This window comes from Muscardinus avellanarius (genome assembly GCF_963383645.1).
Source record: "Muscardinus avellanarius genome assembly, chromosome: 13".
NCBI classification, from domain to species: domain Eukaryota; kingdom Metazoa; phylum Chordata; class Mammalia; order Rodentia; family Gliridae; genus Muscardinus; species Muscardinus avellanarius.
The window spans coordinates 82472731-82492908 of NC_137799.1; the positions used below are offsets into that span (position 1 = coordinate 82472731).

At 42.8% G+C, this 20178-nt stretch overlaps 1 protein-coding gene across 1 annotated transcript in view; it reads right to left on the reverse strand.

Annotated features, from left to right (window-relative positions):
* Window positions 1-20178, reverse strand: part of LOC308272353 (guanine nucleotide-binding protein G(q) subunit alpha) — a gene marked incomplete at both ends in the record, with an annotated part of 330721 nt that overhangs the window by 214304 nt on the left and 96239 nt on the right. The window contains one exon of the mRNA XM_080709121.1: window positions 2788-2972. Within this exon, the coding sequence (XP_080565247.1) occupies window positions 2788-2972 (185 nt within the window). The remainder of the gene's footprint in view (window positions 1-2787; window positions 2973-20178) is intronic.

Sequence of the window (20178 nt, forward strand, 5' to 3'; positions counted from 1 at the left end):
TTCATATAAATATTCCCCCATGCTAATAGGGAGTGGGATTCCTTAGCACTATGGCGTGGGAGAGGGTAGAGAAGGAACTCTTGGAGGAAGTGGCAGCTGAGCTGAACAGGAAGGAGAAGACATTATTTACTTAATCAGCTTTAACAAAAGCAAGCAGTGGGCAGAGTCTGCAAGCCAATGAATGATATGTATATGATTTAGAAAACAACTGAAACAAATATAAAAATACTTTATATTGTAAATTAAAGGAGATTATACAAATGAGGAATTTGAAGGTCCTCACATACCGATGTCACAATATTAGGTACTCTATTCACTGGCCAAGAGACATGGGAAGATTTCATAGCATAATTTTTATCTGAAAAAATTGATATTATTACAACTTTTATGGTGTCAATTTTTAACCAAATAGTATTTGACTTTTGATAAAAGGGATTAAGTTTTTGCCACTTGGTCAAATCCCAAGATACATTTAAGGCTCCAGTGGGTGCAAGTAAAATACATTTAAGGCTCCAGTGGGTGCATGTAAAATCTATTTACATGAAGCGCTCAGAAAATACAAAATGTGAAATATTCCTCTATATGTTATGTGAACAAGGCATAAATTCTACCCTTTCTTCTATATCTATATGACTATAACAAATGATCTTTCTATAAAATATAACATCAGAAAAAGATCCTGAAAGATTCTTTTGAAGCATCTAAGAAGAATTTTTGTAAAATTTAGGTGGCATATTTCAATTATTACATGTAAAGTGACAAGTGTTTCTGTGTGCATGTGTAAAAAATAATATATATAACACACATGGTAACTCAGCCAGAAATTCATTATACTATCAATTGATTATTGATTGGGAAAGTGAGTAGTATCTAAAGAAAATAAATCTTCCTTCAACAAAATTTTCTCTCAATAACAAGGAAACAAGTATGTCACCTATTTTAAAAACTCTACATTGAGATTTCCTAAGACTTGCTATGGTTCAGGTATCATACTTCTGGGTCGTGAATCTTTCCCAGCTCTTTTAACTCTTGAGAATGGAAGCAGGGAGATTTCCTTGCAGAAGGTCTCTTTGTTACTGATGGAGACTCTATTGCCTTTGGAAAACCAAGTGTGACAGTATAAGAAAGTACCAGTGAAATTGAAGAAACCAACCAAGAAAAAAGAAAAATATGCCTTATTTTAAGATAATTTGATATATTTAGAATCCTTTGGATAGTAGAAGAGAATAAAGGTATAGAGAATTCCTTATTTTATCCACAAATTTATTTTTGTGAGTTAAATCTCAATTTTTAAGTCACACTGACCACATCAACTTTTTGCTATTACCTACTGGTCATGGTGAATGAAAACCTCTTTTATCAAGAGTACTGAGAGAATGAAAGTTCTCACTGATGGATCTAAAGTAATTAATTATAGGTACAAATGCAGTGTTTCATCAACAAATGGTGAGGATTACTATGAGATCAGCACCTAAAAGCCCTAAGGAACAAAGACTGCACACAAGGAAGATGTACACAGGGGAATGATCAATGGGAAGGGAAGAAAGCAGACTATAAAAACATTTCCACAAACTCCTAATAGACTATTACCCTTCCCTCAGGCCGAGGCCCCTGTGCAGGCTGCCATACCATGAGCATAGCTCCAGCCTCTCTGCCTATGGGCTTTCTACAGAGCCACTGCAGCATAAACTCAAGCACAGACACACCTGCAGATGCACCCACCTTACTGCAGAGCTCGTCTCTACAATATGTACGGGGTGAGCAATTAGTATTTAATTTGGGAAGGGGGGGAGGACTTTTCTATTTAAACAAAACAATAATGCTGGATATTAGAAAAGATTACTTGTTTCTAAAAGGCTGAACATTTGCATTATTTTCTCCTAATCCTTCCTAAGTCATTTTATAAGTTTCCATTACTTATACACAATTGTAGGGAAACATGTTGGAAAGGTTATCGGAAGTGACAGATGGGCCTATTTTGAAATAAAGTGAAGCCTGCGGCACTACTGAAAGGAAGTCACGAAATTCAAAATTAAACCAGACAAAATGGTCTCAAGCCAATTTCGTTCCTTTTTCAAGGAAGTACAAAGAGTGGGGGTTGAAGCAAGGCCGCCACCTCTTCCAACTCCCTCACTTTGGCCACCTTGTTTGGCTCTTTAAAACTATCTCCTTGATGCAAAGTGCTCCCCTAAATTTTAATCCTCTACATATTTATTATCAAACACTTAAGTATGTCTTTCACCAGTATCACTATAACACAATTCCAGTTGTTTAAAGGTTTAAGAAGAGACAAAAAAATGCTAGATGTATATATGAATGTATCGCTATAAATTCCACTATTATATATAATTACAATGCACTAATAAAAATAAACTTCTAAGCAAAGGACACTAATAAACAAACATCACTTATGGCTCACCGAATGTCCCAACTGGATGAAATGGAAAATTTATGTTTCAAAAACCCACTGTAAGCTGGCGCAGTGGTGTATGCTTTGTAATCCCAGCATTTGGGAGGCTGAGAGAGGAAGACTGCAGTTCGTGGACAGCCTCAGCTACTTAGTGAGGCCCTTCGCAACTCAGTGAGACCCTGTTTCAAAATAAAGAATAAAAAAATTGGGCAGGGGGTGTAGCTCGGAGTCAAGTGCCTCTGGGTTCCATCCCCAGACACCGCCCCCTCAAAAAAGAAAAACCTCACTGTGTACTCCAGACACATCAAGAGATCATTCATATGACTGCATTTCTGTGGACCACTTTGCCAGCTGCTCCAGTGAGAAGCCTCACCTACCTTATTGTGCTCATACTTGTATGGGATCTTGAGTGTGTCCATAGCTCGAATCATGGCCTGCATGGCTGTGAAGATGTTCTGGTACACCAGCTTGGTGAAGCCCCTCTTGTCTTCATCCGAGTATCCTGACCCATGGATGATTCTCATCTGTTTGATGAACGTACTCTTGCCACTCTCTCCTGTCCCTGAAATGACAGACAACAGTATACGTTAGACTGTGACATCTTCTCAGTCTCCCAATAATTGAACTAGACACAGGGGCTGAGCTGTGACATCACATCCCCACCTCACATCCTCTCATCTCTGAGAGGGGCATCGCTACAAGTGGGTATTCCACCAAAGCAAACACTCAGCAAAATTAGACAAAACAAGAGTCCATTTCAAAGGCAAATGGCATTTTAAAAAAATTATCACATATTTGGAAGCCACCAGGCGTGGAATTTTGAGAGTGATTTGTAACCATGTATCTCGTAGAAACAATGACAACAGCATCTTTTGAACATAATACAAACTTGATAAAGCTCTCTTCCCTGGAGAATATTTGAAATGCTTCCAGGATTCTCTGTGTTGTTTAGTCAGGATTTGGATCTGGAAATTACAATCCATTTATACAAATGCTATTCAGAGAGAGATAAGAGACAGGGACCCGAACATTTCTAGACATTTTCTCTAATTTTAAAATTGGGTATAAGGAGAGTATAATATCCTGGGAAAGACAAGAACCACCACCGTTTTCTAGACAAGAAAGCATCCATTATATTTATTTCCAAAGAGACTGACTGAATGAGTCACTCCACAGAACCACCTAAATCAGGGAAGACCCAGTGGCTTTCTTCCCTCCGCCGACTGGTAATAAATATTTTGTTGTTGAATTTTTTTCTTCTGTGCCACCTCATTTTTTCCCTCTTCACTATAATAAGCCTGAAAATAATCCCTAACAGATTCCAGTTAGAAGATGAAATGATTTCACTGAATCTCACCATATTTATTCTACAATGAAGCTAAAAATTCAGTCTAAAAGTTTCATTATCTAAAAGTGGTATTTTTTTCATATATTTTCTCTTTCATTTTTTCAAGCTTCCTTGGGATCTCCAAAACAATAAACATCTTTGCCTTCCCAGAACAATGTAAAGAAAATTAAATTCTAATTTGAATATTAAATATGAGAGAACAGCTGGGCGTGGTGGCGCATGCTTGTAATCCCCATGCTTGGGAGGTGGAGACAGGAGGATCACGCTGGTTCGATGCCAGCCTTGCTGGCTTAAGAGGCCCTGTTTCCAAATAAAAATACAAACTAGGTCTGGGTATGTAGCCCGGAGAAGGATTTCCAGGAACCCCAGTACCGCCAATAAATAAATAAATTAATTAATTAATTAATTAATAAGAGAATAGAATGAAACACAGAATGGCCTTGTAACCAGGGTCCTCAATGTCCTTTCCTCCCCATGAGATTGGGGGAAATGTTTGAAAAGGAAGGGCAAGGAGAGAGAAGGAACGCAAAGCTAGGACTATAGCGTCTGTCCTAATTTCATTTTGTTCTTCTAATGGCTGGATTTCATTACTATCTTTATAAGCAATCGCAAAAATTTAAATAAGTATTATAGTTTTCATGGAAGCACTCTTAAATGACTGCAGATGTCTTGGTAAGTATGGAACCCTTGGACATTTCGACAATAAGATTTCTAGCCCCAGTGTCCAGCAGATGACTCCTTTATCACTTTCCTATAACTTTTAATAAGATTATATGGAATTCCTTGAAATATAATTTTTTTTTCCCTTGAGACAGACTCTTGCTATGTTGCTTATCCTGGTCTGGAACTCTTGAATTAGAGAAACTCAAGCAGCTAGAACTAAAGGCTTGGCTACCAGGCCTGGTTTTGCCCATTTAAATAGGATTAATCTACAGAGTTCAAAATGAGTATTCATAATCTCAACCATGCATATTGGAGAAACACATTAAGACATGTGAAAAGTAGCATCTCCAGTAGAAATAAAGCTAAAGATGATTTCTCATTATTAATTAGCAATTTAAAGAAACCAGTCTCTTTAAGCAATTAAAAGACCGTAAAGAAAAACAAATCCCCAAAATTGCTTGGGTGTTTATTATCACTATCCTGGAGCCAATTTGGGAGGTCCTAACCAACCAGAATCTGTAAATTTTTTCCATAACAAAAAACAAAAAAGATCTTAATTTGTGGAATTAATGGTATAAAAAAAGCAAGCGAAGAGAATCAGATAGGAGGGCCCTGTTTCTCTGGTCATTTGAGAAATTATGTGTTCACCCCTAAATTTAAAAATGAGTGATGTATGCATGTAACCCTCTACCATCTTTGTATTCCATTAAGATGTATGACTACAATGCACCAATAGAAAATTAAAAAGTAAGTTAAAAACCTAAGAGTGTCACAGATGAAAAATAAACTATATTGGCTTACAGTTTCATTTAAATCACGTTGGGCACAAGCAGCCAATGCTTAACATCCCTTTGGATTTATTTACCAAGGCTCTGGACATGGCCCACACACTGAGCATCACACTAATGCAGACTCCAAATATGGGCAGAATATGTGACCAATTAATGAACTGGGAGGAAATAAGAGGGGAAAAGAATGAATTTTTAAAACTCAACTTTAAAGGAAGGTATTTCCTATTGCTAGAAACAAACCCAAGGACCCCCTTTTCCCCCTGATCTTGGCCAGTGCCTCAGTATGGGTTTCATCAGGAGCTCTCTTCTCCTCTGTCCTCTGCTTGGGGGTTTTACCCTAACAGATGGGAGGTGGAGGCCAGAGAACAGGAGAAGGAGGGAGGACCCCTATTCCCTCAGCTCCCTCCCTGCTGCAGGACCACATGTGTGCTATGTGCCCTTTAGAAGGCCACAGCCCCTGTTGGGTGGGCTCCTCCAGCCAGCTGCCTTCTCTGGGGTCCAGTGGTTTCTCACTATCTTTGCCTGGCTCTTGTCAGCCCTACCTATACCTGGTACCCAAATTTGTAAAAAGTCTCTAACTTCTCAGTCAACAAGTTGGAATGTGCTATATGTTTACTGCTAGAACTCTGACTACTTCAGAAAAGCAAAAGATAATAAGATAAACGAACAGAGAGGGCAAGGAAGTGGAGAGTACCCTCTCTTAACTCCTGTCCTTTCTCTAAAGATCTGATTACATAGTACTCTTCTAATTTATAAAGTGCATTCTACCCAGTAGTTCACTCTTATCATTATGGAGGCCTATTCAGATGAAGAAACAGGTGTTGCCCAGAGGAAAAAAAATGACAAAGGCCCAACTGGAATCCAGGGCTGCTAGCTCCCCAAGAGTGCTAATAAACACTGTACTTATCAGCCAGAGAACATGCACCTGTGCATACAAAAACGTACACACACTTGAAAAATAATCTCCAGTACAGACAAGGTATACGCTGGCTTATACCTCCTGAATGCCCCCTTTCTTATAAACAAAATAGAAAGAAAATTTGCATTCAACACTATCAGCTTTGCCAAGCACTTTGAAACATAGTCATTTTATCCTCTCAGTAATCTGTGACATAGGTGTCTTTATCCTCATTCCAAAGAAAACAAAAGGTCCAGAACAGGTGAGGCAACGCGGCCGAGATGATGTGGGAAGCACCAGCACCCCAGGGCTCAAAGTGGTCTTCAGAGGTGCAGCCCCAGTCTGGCATGACTTTCAGCCCCACAGCTGCCCAAATCCAGGGCAATATACTTCTCCTATCCACAATAAAAAAAAAATATCATAAACCGGATTTGACTACAGCCCTGGGGTGCCGGTTCTACCTCAGAGGTAGAACACTCCTTGGTTCAATCCCAGTACCAATAAATAAATAAATAAATAATCTACTCATGGTTAGTATAAAAAATATTTGAAACAATGTAAAAAACATTTTAAGTTGCATTATAGACATGAGGCCCTGGGTTCAATCCTGAGTACCATAAAAACAGAAATAAATGCAGTCATACTTATTGTTTTGTTTTGTTTTACAGAGTACTGGGGATTGAACCCAGGACCTTGCTGGGTTCTCAGGCAAGAGCTCTCTATCAATGAACTACACCTCCAACCCCATAGGTTGTCTTCTTAATGGTAAGGAATTAGCATTTATTGTTAAAAGCAATCAGACTCAGTTCCTTCTCTCACACTGACTTAGACTCAAAAGAGCTACCAAGGACAATCCACATATGCGAGTACTGCAGAAAGCTGCTCAGAACAATTTTGGTGCCCCTACTCATTTGAGAGCCCTGCAAAACAGCCACTGATGCTACCAGGCACTCCAAGGGGCCACCTGGGTTGTGCTTTGTATCCTTAACAGAGGCAGAAAATAACCTTCACAGGGCCTCTCACAGCCTGAGGGAGGCCCACACCACTTCCATTTTTTCTTTTTCTTTTTTTTTTTCTTTTTGAGGTTTCCAGGAAAAATAAGAAATGCCAAAATAGAGTAACAAAAACTGTGGTATTTAAAGCTATACAATGAATATATTCATTTCAACCTGCCAGGGCCTTTCATGACTGTATTTGGAGATATTGTCATACCATCAGAGGCCACATCTGAAACCCTTAATGAATGTGAAGGCTCCAGCCAAATGCCCTGCCCGGCTCTCTTTATTGGCCAGCACCCAGATAAGAATGGATAAGAACAAAACCCAAGTCTCACGGAGCTATTACTCAAGCAACCGTACTTCAAGTCCGTATATTTAGCCCAAGAGGCTGATATATGGAATCTCAGCACCACCAAAGTGGAACTTGGGCTACTTCCACATAAACTTGGATAAAGTAGAACTAGATATTCCAAGGACAAATTTGCTACCCATGAGCACATCATTAACCCACACCTGCAAAGAATTAATAAAACTGAGATAAAAAGTGACTTAACACTGAGTCAAACACAACCCATGTGTTGTGCACATTCTGAGCTATATCTATTTCCATGGCTTCAGCTGTCTGCACATTTTACTCATTTAGGCAACCTGCATTTGAAACTCAGCAGCTCTGAAACATTATGCTTTGAAGGCAAGGGTTGAGTACACTTAACCTTTTTATTCCCAGCGTGACCTGGCAGAAGGTCCTCGTTAGTTCAACGAGTGTAGCAGAGAAATGAACTAACTGAACTTAGTATCACCAACTATGAGAAGAAACTCAATGGACAGGGAAGTCAGTAGTAACTAGAACTATTAATACCTATTAAATCAGGTAAGCTGTTTTTAAGGGAAAGACAGGCAAGATGCATTGACATTTTAATTACTTATTGAATGTATTTGGAAGATAGCCTTGGATTTCTCAAAATGGTTATATACTTAGAAAAGTCACCTGATAGTCCTTTCAAGGTTACTTAATGGTGCAAGAGCTTTTTCTTAGTGTGTCCATGGCGAACATTTGTGTATTAAAAAGTAACCACAACCGGGCGTGGTGGCACACACTTGTAATCCCAGCATTCTGGAGGCTGAGCCCGGAGGATGGCAGTTCGCAGCCTCAGCTATTTAGTGAGGCCCTCCGTAACTCAATGAGACCCTGTTTCAAAATAAAGAATAAAAAAAGAACAGCGGGTGTAGCTCGGCTGTTGAATGCCCCTGGATTCCACCCCCAGACCCGCAAAAAAAAAAAAAAAAAAAAGTAACAGCAGTTGGTTGCACAACCTTCTGAATATACTGAAAACCACAAAATTGTACACTTTGAAACAGTGAATTTTATGGTGTAAAAATTATAATTTTTTAATTTTAAAACTAACATTAGTATTGTTTAGAGAAGCTAAGCATGGTGGCCCATGCCTGTAATCCCACTACTTGGGAGGCTAAGACAGAAGGATCCCAGTTATAAAGCCAGCCTCAACAATTTGTGGAAGCTCTCGGCAACTTAGACCCTGTTTCCAAATTAAAAACAAATAAAATAAAATAGGGCTGAGGATGCAGCTTGGAAATAGAATGACTCTAGGTTCAATAGCCAGCAGCCCCCACACACGCACGCACACACAGTACTTGGAGAAGAGAAGTACACATGAGGCACTGGTACTTTGCACCAGCCTGCTAGGCATACCCATCTCCTCCTTTCCCCAGGAGCACATGTTCACTCTCTTCTCTGTCTGGATGCATTTTGAAAAACCCTAAACTCACTGGTTTTCCAAAGGAGAGAAGTGACTCTTAAAGGATTCTGCTGGTTGACAGCTAATTAGGAAGAAGATGAACTAGAAACTATCAAGGCCTCCTATCAGTTCAGAGCTCTGGATCTTGTATCCTCATATACTAAATTTTTTATTTATAAAAGCTTTAAAGACTTATTATAGAAAATGCTTCTAAAATTTGAACATTCTGGAATATTTTCAGGAAGGTTACACTGAAGCTAACAGCTAAAGATCCAAGATCCAATCAAAAGAGGAAAAAAAAAGAAAGAAAGAAAGAAAGAAAGAAAGAAAGAAAGAAAGAAAGAAAGAGCATTGCAGAGCACAGACCAGCTAACATGGAGGCCAAGGTGAAAATGTTTAGTCGGTACAGAGGTACAAGAGACACACCGTGGCAGAGGAGGCATGGTGGGTGGTGGAGAAAGTATAGTCGTGTTGGCTGCGGACCCAGGGGCCAAGTCACATGGAGTGCTAGAATTCGGGAAGCAAGTTTGGACTTCATTCTAAGTATACCAGACAGTTTTTAACCAGAGACCTGAGATGGTCAGTTATAATGGGCCATAAGGACAAGATAGTAGAGTGTTGCAAGTAAAAGACTCCGGTAACTGAGACAAGCATTGAGAGAAGACAAACAAGTGGCCCAGCTTAGATCAGAAACATATAAGATGTAAGTGGCAAAGAGGGAAAATGAAAGAGGAAGAACGCATAGACTTCTGGCTTGGGTAGCTATATTCTTAGAGAAGTCCGAAGAGGAAAGGGCTTGGGGAGTCAGAGTACATTGTGTGTTTATTCCAACTGAAAGGACTTTTTGTACACCCATGAGGTTTGCTGCATTGCTGTGGAGGATACCCATGACACCAAAGATGTAATTTGTGTCCTACATTTTAAACAAAGGCAAGGACATGTCCATGAATGCGTCCTTAGACCAATGGATGACTCAGAGCAGACTGCAAAGATGGGGCAGTATTTTACTTCCTATGAGATAAATCTGCTTAGCTAAATAAAACATATTAAATTTGGGTGTCTTTAAGTTACACGTGCACACACATGTGTATATACACTTATTTTACAAAAGTGTACCACTTCTATATACATACTTCTTCAGAGAAAATTGGGACCTTCACTGAGCAGTATTTGGCATACATGAAGATATCATAAAAATACCCAGTCATAATACAATATTTTAAGAAATGGCAACCCTTCAGCGTAAATATACACCCACAGATTTTAACAATGATTTTTTTCCCAATAATAAAAAACATGAACATACACAATCCAAATTTCCAGGTCACATACAAACATAAACTGCAAAGTGTAAAACTGCAGTGGATGGGAAATGATGCGATGCAAATTGGAAAAGCACCATGCAGTCCTCATTATACTTGTAAATACTTCCTCGGAATAGAATGCTCACATGGTCCTCCTAAAGGAGAGCAACAAATTAAACTCGTAGTGGAGGGAAATGCTCAAGATGGGTCTGAAATGCCACTGTCCACCTTCTTTCACAGGCCTCAGGTATGTGGCATGACAAGATCATCAGCTTGAGTCAGGGCCCTCCCAGCACTGCACCACTGGGGACAAAGACCTGCACAGCACCACCTGGTCTCCCAGGGCTACAGGTGAGCAAGCAGGCCTCATAACCTCACCGGTTCTCTCTGGCTTTCAGACTTTATGACTATTCCTCTTTTCTGTATGTGGTTGTACAGCCCTTAAAATATTTAATTATATTTCTCATGAAGCAAGAAATATTTTACAAATTATTTACCATATATTCAAATATTAATTTGAATGAATTGACTGAAATCACAGTAGTCTCATCTGGAGGTTAATATGTTAAGATTTTCTTTTTCTTTTACTCATATGGCTCTTCACTTTGGGCATGTAAAAATAATTATCTTTTGAGGTAGGGGAATTAAGATGCTAGAAAGGGAGTGAGCCAAGTACTATCCCAATTAACAGAAACGATGATCTGGAATGTCTCACAAAATACCATTTTCAGATTGCAGAACATGGCATGCTTTTTTTTTTAGCAAATTTTGCCCCAATCACTTTAAATAATGACAATGAGAATACCAAGAAGGATTTGTGTATGTTGCAAGTATGCCTGATAGGCATAAAATTAAGAAAGGATATAGAAATTAGAACACATTATGGAAAACAAGAGGTTACACTAAACAGAAACCCATAGAGCGGCTATTGATTTAATGGGAACTTTTAGAAATCAACTTTTTCCTACAGCATCTTAGCTTTAGTTAAAAATCTATACCTTAAATCTAAGCATTATCCACATTTTAAAAACCTCTCTTGGGAGAAATGTTGGTCAAAAACAAAAGTAGTTACTGGAGGTCTCATTATTAGCACTAATAATGCTAATAACTAAGAGCAAGGACTCTTGAAATGAATCATTTCCAAATGGCTAATTTGGAGGATCAAATAACCATTTGGAGGATCAAATAACTATGTTATGGAGAGATGCATTAGAAAACCATTTGGGTTCTCACTTCCTCTAGAAGCATAAAAATAATAATTTTTTAAGATTCAGCCTTTTTTTTTTAAAGAAGAATGTTTACCACTGCAGGAAAGAAGTGGTCCCTTTGTAGTAGTCAATGCTCAGGGAACTTATAAATGCCTCTGTTGTTTTAGATTTGATTAACTCCAAAGCAATCCAATGACGCTTCTTTGGGCATTCACATGTGCTATTCAAAGTGAGAGGCAACATCTGGCTCCACCAATTGATGTCAAGAAAATTTCTCCAGCCAGTTAAAAAAGTTGCCCAACGGTTTGTTTCACTAATTTAAATTCTGCCCTGTAATTTATTTTGCTTGATGGCCATATGTTTCTCCAGCATTCAAACCAGTGGCAGTTACAGACATTCAACAGAATGAGAGCAGAGCCAGCCTTTTCCCAATTACTTTTTTCAGAAATAGCAGTGGTCTACCTTTGCCTCAAGAAGTACCTTTCTCTCTTCCAACTACTGAGGATAAGTTTCAGGGGGCCTCACTAAGTTGCTGAGACTATCCTCTAACCTGCAATCCCCTTTGTCTCAGCCTTCCAAATGCTGGGATTATCCTTACTGTTAAGTATACTGCCCAAGGAAATATGCCTTCTTCTTGCAAAGAATACTCTTTCCTCAGAAGGATGGCATCTAGGAATATATAGCCATATAGAAAAAGAGAAAAGAAGACAGCCTTATGACCAGATTTGCTTTTTTTTTTTTTTTTTTTTTTTGGTGGTACTGGGGGTAGAACCCAGAGGCTTTCTACCTCCGGGCTATACTCCCAGACCCATTTTATATTTTATTTGGAAACAGGGTCTCACTAAGTTGCTGAGAGCCTCACTAAGTAGCTGAGGCTGGCTTAAAACCTGCGTGATCCTCCTGTCTCAGCCTCCCAAGCACGGGGATTACAAGCATGCGCCACCACACCCAGCTCCGGATTTGTTTATTAAGGAGGTAATAGTCAAGAAAATACATTTGTGATTTTCACTAATGTTCAGTAAGACTTGTATACACAATGACTTCCTCCATTTGACTGATAAAGGAGAAGTGGCTCCAGTTACTGTCTTGATTTAATCTAAGCGTCTCTTGTTCTAAGACCAATGCTGTCCGAATTATGGTAGCATATATCCAGATGTGACTTTTTTTTTTGGGGGGGGCAGTACTGGGGATGGAACCCAGGGGCATTCTACCTCAAAGCTACACCCCAAGTCCTATTTTTTTATTCTTTATTTTGAAACAGGGTCTCACTGAGTTGCAAAGGGCCTCACTAAGTAGTAGGTGAGGCTGCCGGCAAACCTGGGTCCTCCTGTCTCAGCCTCCAAATGCTGGGAATACAAGTGTGTGCCACTGCGCCCGGCTCAGATGTAACTTTTTAATAAACTGACCTGATAATAAACCAATATAACATTTGAGTCTATGTAAGTAAAAGTGTTATAAATAAAAAATAACAGAAGTTAGGCCTGTGCCGGGGCCAGTGGCTGGCATCGGAGCCTTCCGGGAGGCAAGGCCACTACTGAGGCCTCCAAGGCCAGGATCGGAGCCTGCTGAGGGGTTAGGACATTGCTGGGGCAAGCGAGGCCGGGATCGAACCTGCCGAGGGGTTAGTTCAGTGCCGGAGCCAGCGAGGCCAGGATCGAAGCCTGCCATGAGGCAAGGCCGGTGCTGGGGCCGCCGAGGCCGGGATCGGAGCCTGCTGAGAGGTTAGGCTGGTGCTGGGGCCAGTGGCCAAGCATTGGAGCCTGCAGTGAGGCAAGGCCACTACTGAGGCCTCTGAGGCTGGGATCAGAGCCTGCCAAGGGGTTAGGCCAGTGTCGGGGCCAGTGAGCCCAGGATCGGAGCCTGCCATGAGGCAAGGCCAGTGCTGGGGCTTCCAAGGCCTGGATCAGAGCCTGCCGAGGGGTAAGGCCGGTGCTGGGGCTAGCGAGGACGAGATCGGAGCCTGCCGTCAGGCAAGGCCACTACTGAGGCCTCCGAGGCCGGGATCGGAGCCTGCCTTGAGGCAAGGCCACTACTGAGACCTCTGAGGCCGGGACCGGAGCCTGCGAGGGGTTAAGCTGGTGCTGGGGCCAGCGAGGCCAGGATCAGAGCCTGCTGTGAGGCAAGGATGGTGCTGGGGCCTCCAAGGCCTGGATCAGAGGCTTCCAAGGGGTAAGGCTGGTGCCAGGGCTAGCGAGGCCAAGATTGGAGCCTGCCGTGAGGCAAGGCCGCTACTGAGGCCTCTGAGGCCGGAATTAGAGCCTGCCGAAGGGTTAGGCCGGTGCTAGAGCCAGCGAGGTTAGATTCGGGGCCTGCTGCAAGGCAAGGCCAGTGCTTGGGCCTCGGAGGCCTGGATCAGAGCATGCTGAGGGGTTAGGCCGGTGCTGGAGCCAGTGAGGCCGGGATCAGAGCCTGCCATGAGGCAAGGCCGGTGCTGGGGCCTCCGAGGCTGGCATCGAAGCCCGCCGAGGGGTGAGGCCGGTGCTGGAGCCAGTGAGGCTGGGATTGTCGCCTGCCGTGAGGCAAGGCCGGTGCCGGGGCCAGCAAGGCCGTTATCGGAGCCTGCCATGAGGCAAGGCCGCTACTGAATCCTCTGAGGCTGGGATCAGTCTGCCAAGGGGTTAGGCCGGTGCCAGGACCAGTGAGGCCGGGATCGAAGCCTGCCGTGAGGCAAGGCCGGTGGTGGGGCCTCCGAGGCCGGGATCAGAGCCTGCCGAGGGGTTAGGCTGGTGCCAGGGCCAGTGAGGCTGGGATTGTCGCCTGCTGCGAGGCAAGGCTGGTACTGGGGCTTCCGTGGCCTGAATTGGAGCACGCCGAGGTGTAAGGCTAGTACCAGGTCCAGCGAGGCTGGGATCAGAGCCTGCTGTGAGGCAAGGCTGGTGCTGGGGCCTCCGAGGCCAGGATTGGAACCTGCCGAGGGGTTAGGCCGGTGCCAGGGTCAGCAAAGCTGGGATTGGAGCCTGCCTTGAGGCAAGGCCAGTGCTGGGGCCTCTGAGGCCAGGATTGGAGCCAACCGAGGGGTTAGGCCGGTGTGAGGGCCAGCGAGGTTGGGATCAGAGTCCTCCGGGTGGCCAGGCCACTACGGGTGCCATCAAGAGTGGGATCATAACTTGCAACGGCATGCACAGAGAAATATCACAGAAAATAAAAACCAGATGCTTCCCCTAATTAGCAAAAACTAGGAGGAAAGGGGTAACAGGAGAAGGTTGAGTTATAGAAAGGGCCCTATAGCGAAGCAATTAAGGTGACCAATCAGAGGGAATGGGATGGGGGAGGATGGAACCTCTTTAAAACTCAGGAGGTATGTAAACAAATATATCAAAGATGATCACCAATCAAGCATGGGATGGGGATTGGATGAGGGATAATTGGATGATGTGTGCTTGTATATCCTCAAGTCTTGTATTCCAATGTGATGTATGATTACAATGCACCAATAAAAATATTAAAAATTAAACATTAAGGCCGGGCGTGGTGGCGCACGCTTATAATCCCCGCGCTTGGGAGACAGAGACAGGAGGATCACGCAGGTTCGAAGCCAGCCGCGCGCGCTGGCTTAGGAGACCCTGTTTCCAAATAAAAATGTAAAAATAGGTCTGGGAGTGTAGCCCAGAGGTAGAAGGGCTTCCAGGAACCCCAGTACCTCCAAAAAAAAAAAAAAACATTAAAAATTAAAAAAGATAAATAGTAGCCCAATGCCAGATACAACTTACTCTTCAAAGTAGGGATAAATTAACACACACACACATATATATACATAGATATATATTAATGTGATGAAATATTCTTAATAATGAAAATTGATGACAAGGTGGGACAAGCAGAAATTTCTTATATGCTAATAATGTTCTATTCCTTAATTTCATTAAGAATTACACAAATAGTTTCACTTTGTCAAAATACTCAATTATATGAATTCTTTTACTTGTGTATTTTTCTATGTGTTTTATTTCAGTGAAAATTTATTTAACAAAAATAAATTACTTACCAAATAAAGATATGGTTCAGAAGAAAAAATAAAAAAAGAACAGAAACTGTTTTATATGCAACATTTTCCCTAAAATGATTCACCACAGAAAAGTATTAAAGCATGCCATGAAAGTAGTGCCTCAAAAAGACTGTGCTTACTTACTTGAACCAATACTGGAATTGATAGAAGCTATATTAACTGAATGTACAATATTTAAATATTAAAAAAGAAAACAGTGAATCTCTAGGTCCTGCTTAGTGGAGTTATTTTCTAGCACTTGTAAAAATCTCTTACTGACACATACATGTGCGCATATACACACACACAAAGAGGAGGCGAAGGGCCTAAAAATCAAAAGCTGTAGCCTAATACAGGCACTACAATAATGGCTTGCATCTTGTTGTCTACATACAGCTTTTCCAATGCTACTCACCATCAACTTTTTCTTTTTTTTTTCTTTTTGATTTTTTTTTTTGGGGGGGGGGTACTGAATTCAGAGGCATTCTAGCTCCAAGCTACACTCCCCACCCTATTTGATTTTTTATTTGGAAACAAGGTCTAAGTTGCGTAGGCTGGTCTTAAACAGGTGATCCTCCTGTCTCAGTCTCCCAAGTAGTGGGATTACAGACATGTGCCACCATACCTGTGAATACACCACATATTAAATTAAATAGCCAGCTGAATATTAAATGAAGTAGAGAAATTTCCCCTGATGGTGTAGTCTTCTTAAGAACACATTATTGCTGAGGTGATTGAGCTGTTGTTATTTACATTGTACTATAAGAGCAAACAGAAATTTTATAAAGTATGGGCAATTTTAAAATAGTGTTACTGAGATTTAATTCACATACTCTACAACTTATACATTCCATGTATACAGCTCGATGGGTTTCAGTATATTCACAGATACGTGCAAGCATTATAACAATCAATTTTTGAACATTTTCATCTGGGTAATGAAACTTCTAATGGGGATATCAAACAGCTAACTGGTCAAAATAATCAGATTGCTCTGCTAGATAAACTTACTGCTAAGTGCATTCCCTCTCCCTTTGATTTCAAAGTATATATTTATATATGACCTTGGTGTAGTTGCTTTGTTCTTTTTCCACTTAACACATGCCAGAGTCAACAGCCTATGAGGTGTGGCTGAAAATTTCTGAGCAGGAATGACTCCTTCCTAGAAGTCCCTTAAGAAGATAGAGGCATAGCACAAATGGATAATTCAGTTTTACAAGGAAGACACAAAACAAAGAAATGCTCTTACAAAGGTGCAGGCAGGAAGTATGAGCCTGAATCTGTGTGATGAAAACTGAGCAAAAAGAAGGACTTAAGACTAAAAGAACAAGCAAAACATGGCTGTGGTGAAGGAGGAAGAGGAGTGTAAGAGAACATCACAGCTGCAACCTGGAAGAGGGGGGAAATCGTAGCACCTTTAGCCCCATCAGGGATCAAAAAAGGAAATCTGGTGTGAGGGTGAAGCTGACGAGCCACTTCCCCATGCTGTTCTGGTAAATGCATTCATCTGCAGAGTGTACAAGTGTGGTCTGGAAGTCATCCTCCTGGTGATGTGGGAGAAAACCACTGCTAACTAAGCATACCCAACTGAATGCTCAAGGCATGGCCAGAAGCTTCTCAAACACTAGCTGATGCAAAGCTCCAGGTGCAGTGGAAGAAGCAGGGCTGGGGAAGGGAGAGGGCTGGCCCTGAGCATAGAAACAATTGTATGAAGGAGGAGTGAGCAGCCCAGGTGGGTTCCTGGTATGAAGACCTGCCTAGGCTGCCCTAGGAGACATGAAATCGAGGTGATCTTGCCTTCCAGGGTCACTGACCTCCCTAAAGCTTTCCTGTATCAGGTCTGCTGCCACACATCCCTAAACTATAAAGGAATGAAGGATGAGGAAGATTCCAAAAATTCTGAGTAAGTGTACACATTAGGTATTTTATGGCAATAGTCATTGTACTCTGCCTCAGAACCTCCACTGGGCCAGAAGTAAATTTCCAAATTCTGTTAATTGATGCATTAGCTAGATATGAGCCACGTACCTTTAGTTTGAGCAAAAAATTGTGATTGCACAACACAAAGAACTAAACAAGTTTCTTCAACCCTCCCAAATAATATTTCAGTCACCTTATTGAACATCATTTTATTTTTACTAAAGTTAATTAAGACTTCAGAAGGAACAGGTCATATCCTCAATTACTACTTAGTGTCAAAGTCTTATAATTTTACCACCTTGGAAAATCATAAAGCATAATTAAGCCAAAACATTAAGTAAGCCCCCCACACACACTTTCTTATCCCAATTCATCCCCCAAAATCAATATTAAATCACAAATCATTCACCATAATAGGTAATCAATTTAGAAGAAAAATCATTATGGAACTTTAATTTCACCCTTTTTTGTGTGGCACTGAGGATTGATCCCAAGGACATTTTACCTCTAAGCTCCACTACCAGCCATTTTACCTTATTTTATGTTATTATTTTATGAGAGTTTCACTACCTGTTAAGGCTATCCTTAAACCTAGGCTCTTCCTGTCTCAGCCTCCCAAGTACTGATATTACAAGTGTGTACCACTACACCTGGCTCACGCTAATTTTAGACCAATTAATTATTCTGTCCAATAAGAATGACTAAGTCTTCATAATCAAGTATGTAATACTATAAGCAAAATATTTTGTAGTCATATGCTGGGTATTTTGAGACATGACAATTGAACTCATTTGCATATTAAACATATAAAAACACATGGCAAGCTTGAGTCCTACCCCACACACACATTTTTTTAAACCAAACCAGAGAAGTGCCCAATTGGTATACTTTACATTTATGATGTCTTGATAGTTAAGGATCAGGACAACCACATAATTTATCAACCCTAAAGGGTAACTTGAGAGTAAAAGGGCACTATTAAAAATTTTGCTAGGATACTAAGTATAGACCACCAAAGTCCTAGGTAAACTGGGACATGCACATGACTATCTTATTAATAATATCCTGGAATGGAAAGGGTTAAAGAAGTACCTTTAAAAAACGAAAGGGGGCACGCCAGCCAGGGCCTGGGTCGCGGGACTCTGGGCCCTGGGCCGGACCACGTGTAGCATGCCAGACCCCTGGAGAAACCGGGCCCAGTACCCTGGGTCCCGGGCAGGGGTCACGCGGGGCATGCCAGCCGGGGCCCGGGTCACGGGACTCTGGGCCCCGGGCTGGACCACGCGTAGCACACCAGACCCCTGGAGAAGCCAGGCACAGTAAGACGCTAGGTCCCAGGCAGGGGTCGGGCGGGGCACGCTGGGCCCCAGAACAGCCGGGGCCCGGGTCGCAGGACTCTGGGCCCCAGGCGGAGTAGTGCGGAGCACGCTGGACCCATGGGGAAACCGACCGGGTCACAGTGCTACTGAGTGCCTGATCCCATTACCTCCTCAAACCACATATACTGTCTTATTTTTAAAAAAAAAAAAAAAAAGGAAAGGAAAAGGAAAAAGAAAAAGAAAAAGAAAAAGAAAAAGAAAAAGAAAAAGAAAAAGAAAAAGAAAAAATATCGGTGAGGGGTTAAGAAAGCCGTGGCAGATGCCAGGACACTGGAGATGCAGATAAAACTTATCCAAATGCACTGGAACTTATGGAAAAATTCCCCGTGAAGGAGGACTGCTGTTTCTCTATATTGTTAAGAAGCTTGGACATCACCTGTAAGGAGAGAGTTTAGAGGAGACCAAGGAGAAAGGCGGTGTTGAAAGCGGTCTCCGCGATGGCGGTGGAGACTAGCATTCAGGAGAAGCAGAAATCAGATCCTACCAACCTTATTTTTTTGGAGAAATTACACCAAATGTCGAATGCTACCATCGCGCATGCTTAGGAACACTGGACAACATTCAGAGTGGAAAAAGAGCTTGGGAAGGATTTGAAATGGTGGAGGCAGTGGCAATGGCAGTGGCCACTACTCAGGGGAGGCAGAGATCTGATGCATTACACCTGGAACCTTTGAAATAATAACCCCAGAGGCAGAATGTTACCACCATGCACCCTCGAGAATGTGGGACAATTGGTTGGGAGAAGAGGGTGCTCGGATTGGAGCCTGCCAAGGGGTGAGGCCGGCGACGGACACAGCAAAGCTGGGATTGAAGCCTGCCATGAGGCAAGGCCAGTGCTCCGAGGCCGGGATCGGAGCCTGCCGAGGGGTTAGGCTGGTACTGGGGCTAGTGAGGCCGGGATCGGAGCGTGCCATGAGGCAAGGCCGGTGCTGGGGCCTTCAAGGCCAGGATCGGAGCCTGCTGAGGGGTTAGGCCGGTGTCGGGACCAATATTGGAGCCTGCCGTGAGGCAAGGCTACTACTGGGGGCTCCGAGGCCGAGATTAGAGCCTGCCGAGGGGTTAGGCCGATGCTGGGACCAGTGAGGCCGGGATCGAAGCCTTCCGTGGGGCAAGGCCTCTACTGAGGCCTCCAAGGCCAGGATTGGATCCTGCCGAGGGGTTAGGCCAGTGCCAGGGCCAGCAAGGCCAGGATCAGAGCTCACCGTGAGGAAAGGCTGGTGCTGGGGCCTTTGAGGCCTGGATTGGAGCCTGCCAAGGGGTTAGGCCAGTGCCAGGGCCAGCAAGGCCAGGATCGGAGATCACTGTGAGGAAAGGCCGGTGCTGGGGTCTCTGAGGCCTGGATAGGAGCCTGCCGAGGGGTTAGGCCGGTGCCAGGGCCAGCGGCCAGCATCAGAGCCTTCCGTGAGGCAAGGCCGCTACCAAGGCCTCCGAGGCCAGGATCGGAGCCTGCCAAGGGGTTAGGCCAGTGCTGGGGCCAGCGAGGCCAGCATCGGAGTCTGCCATAAAGCAAGGCCGGC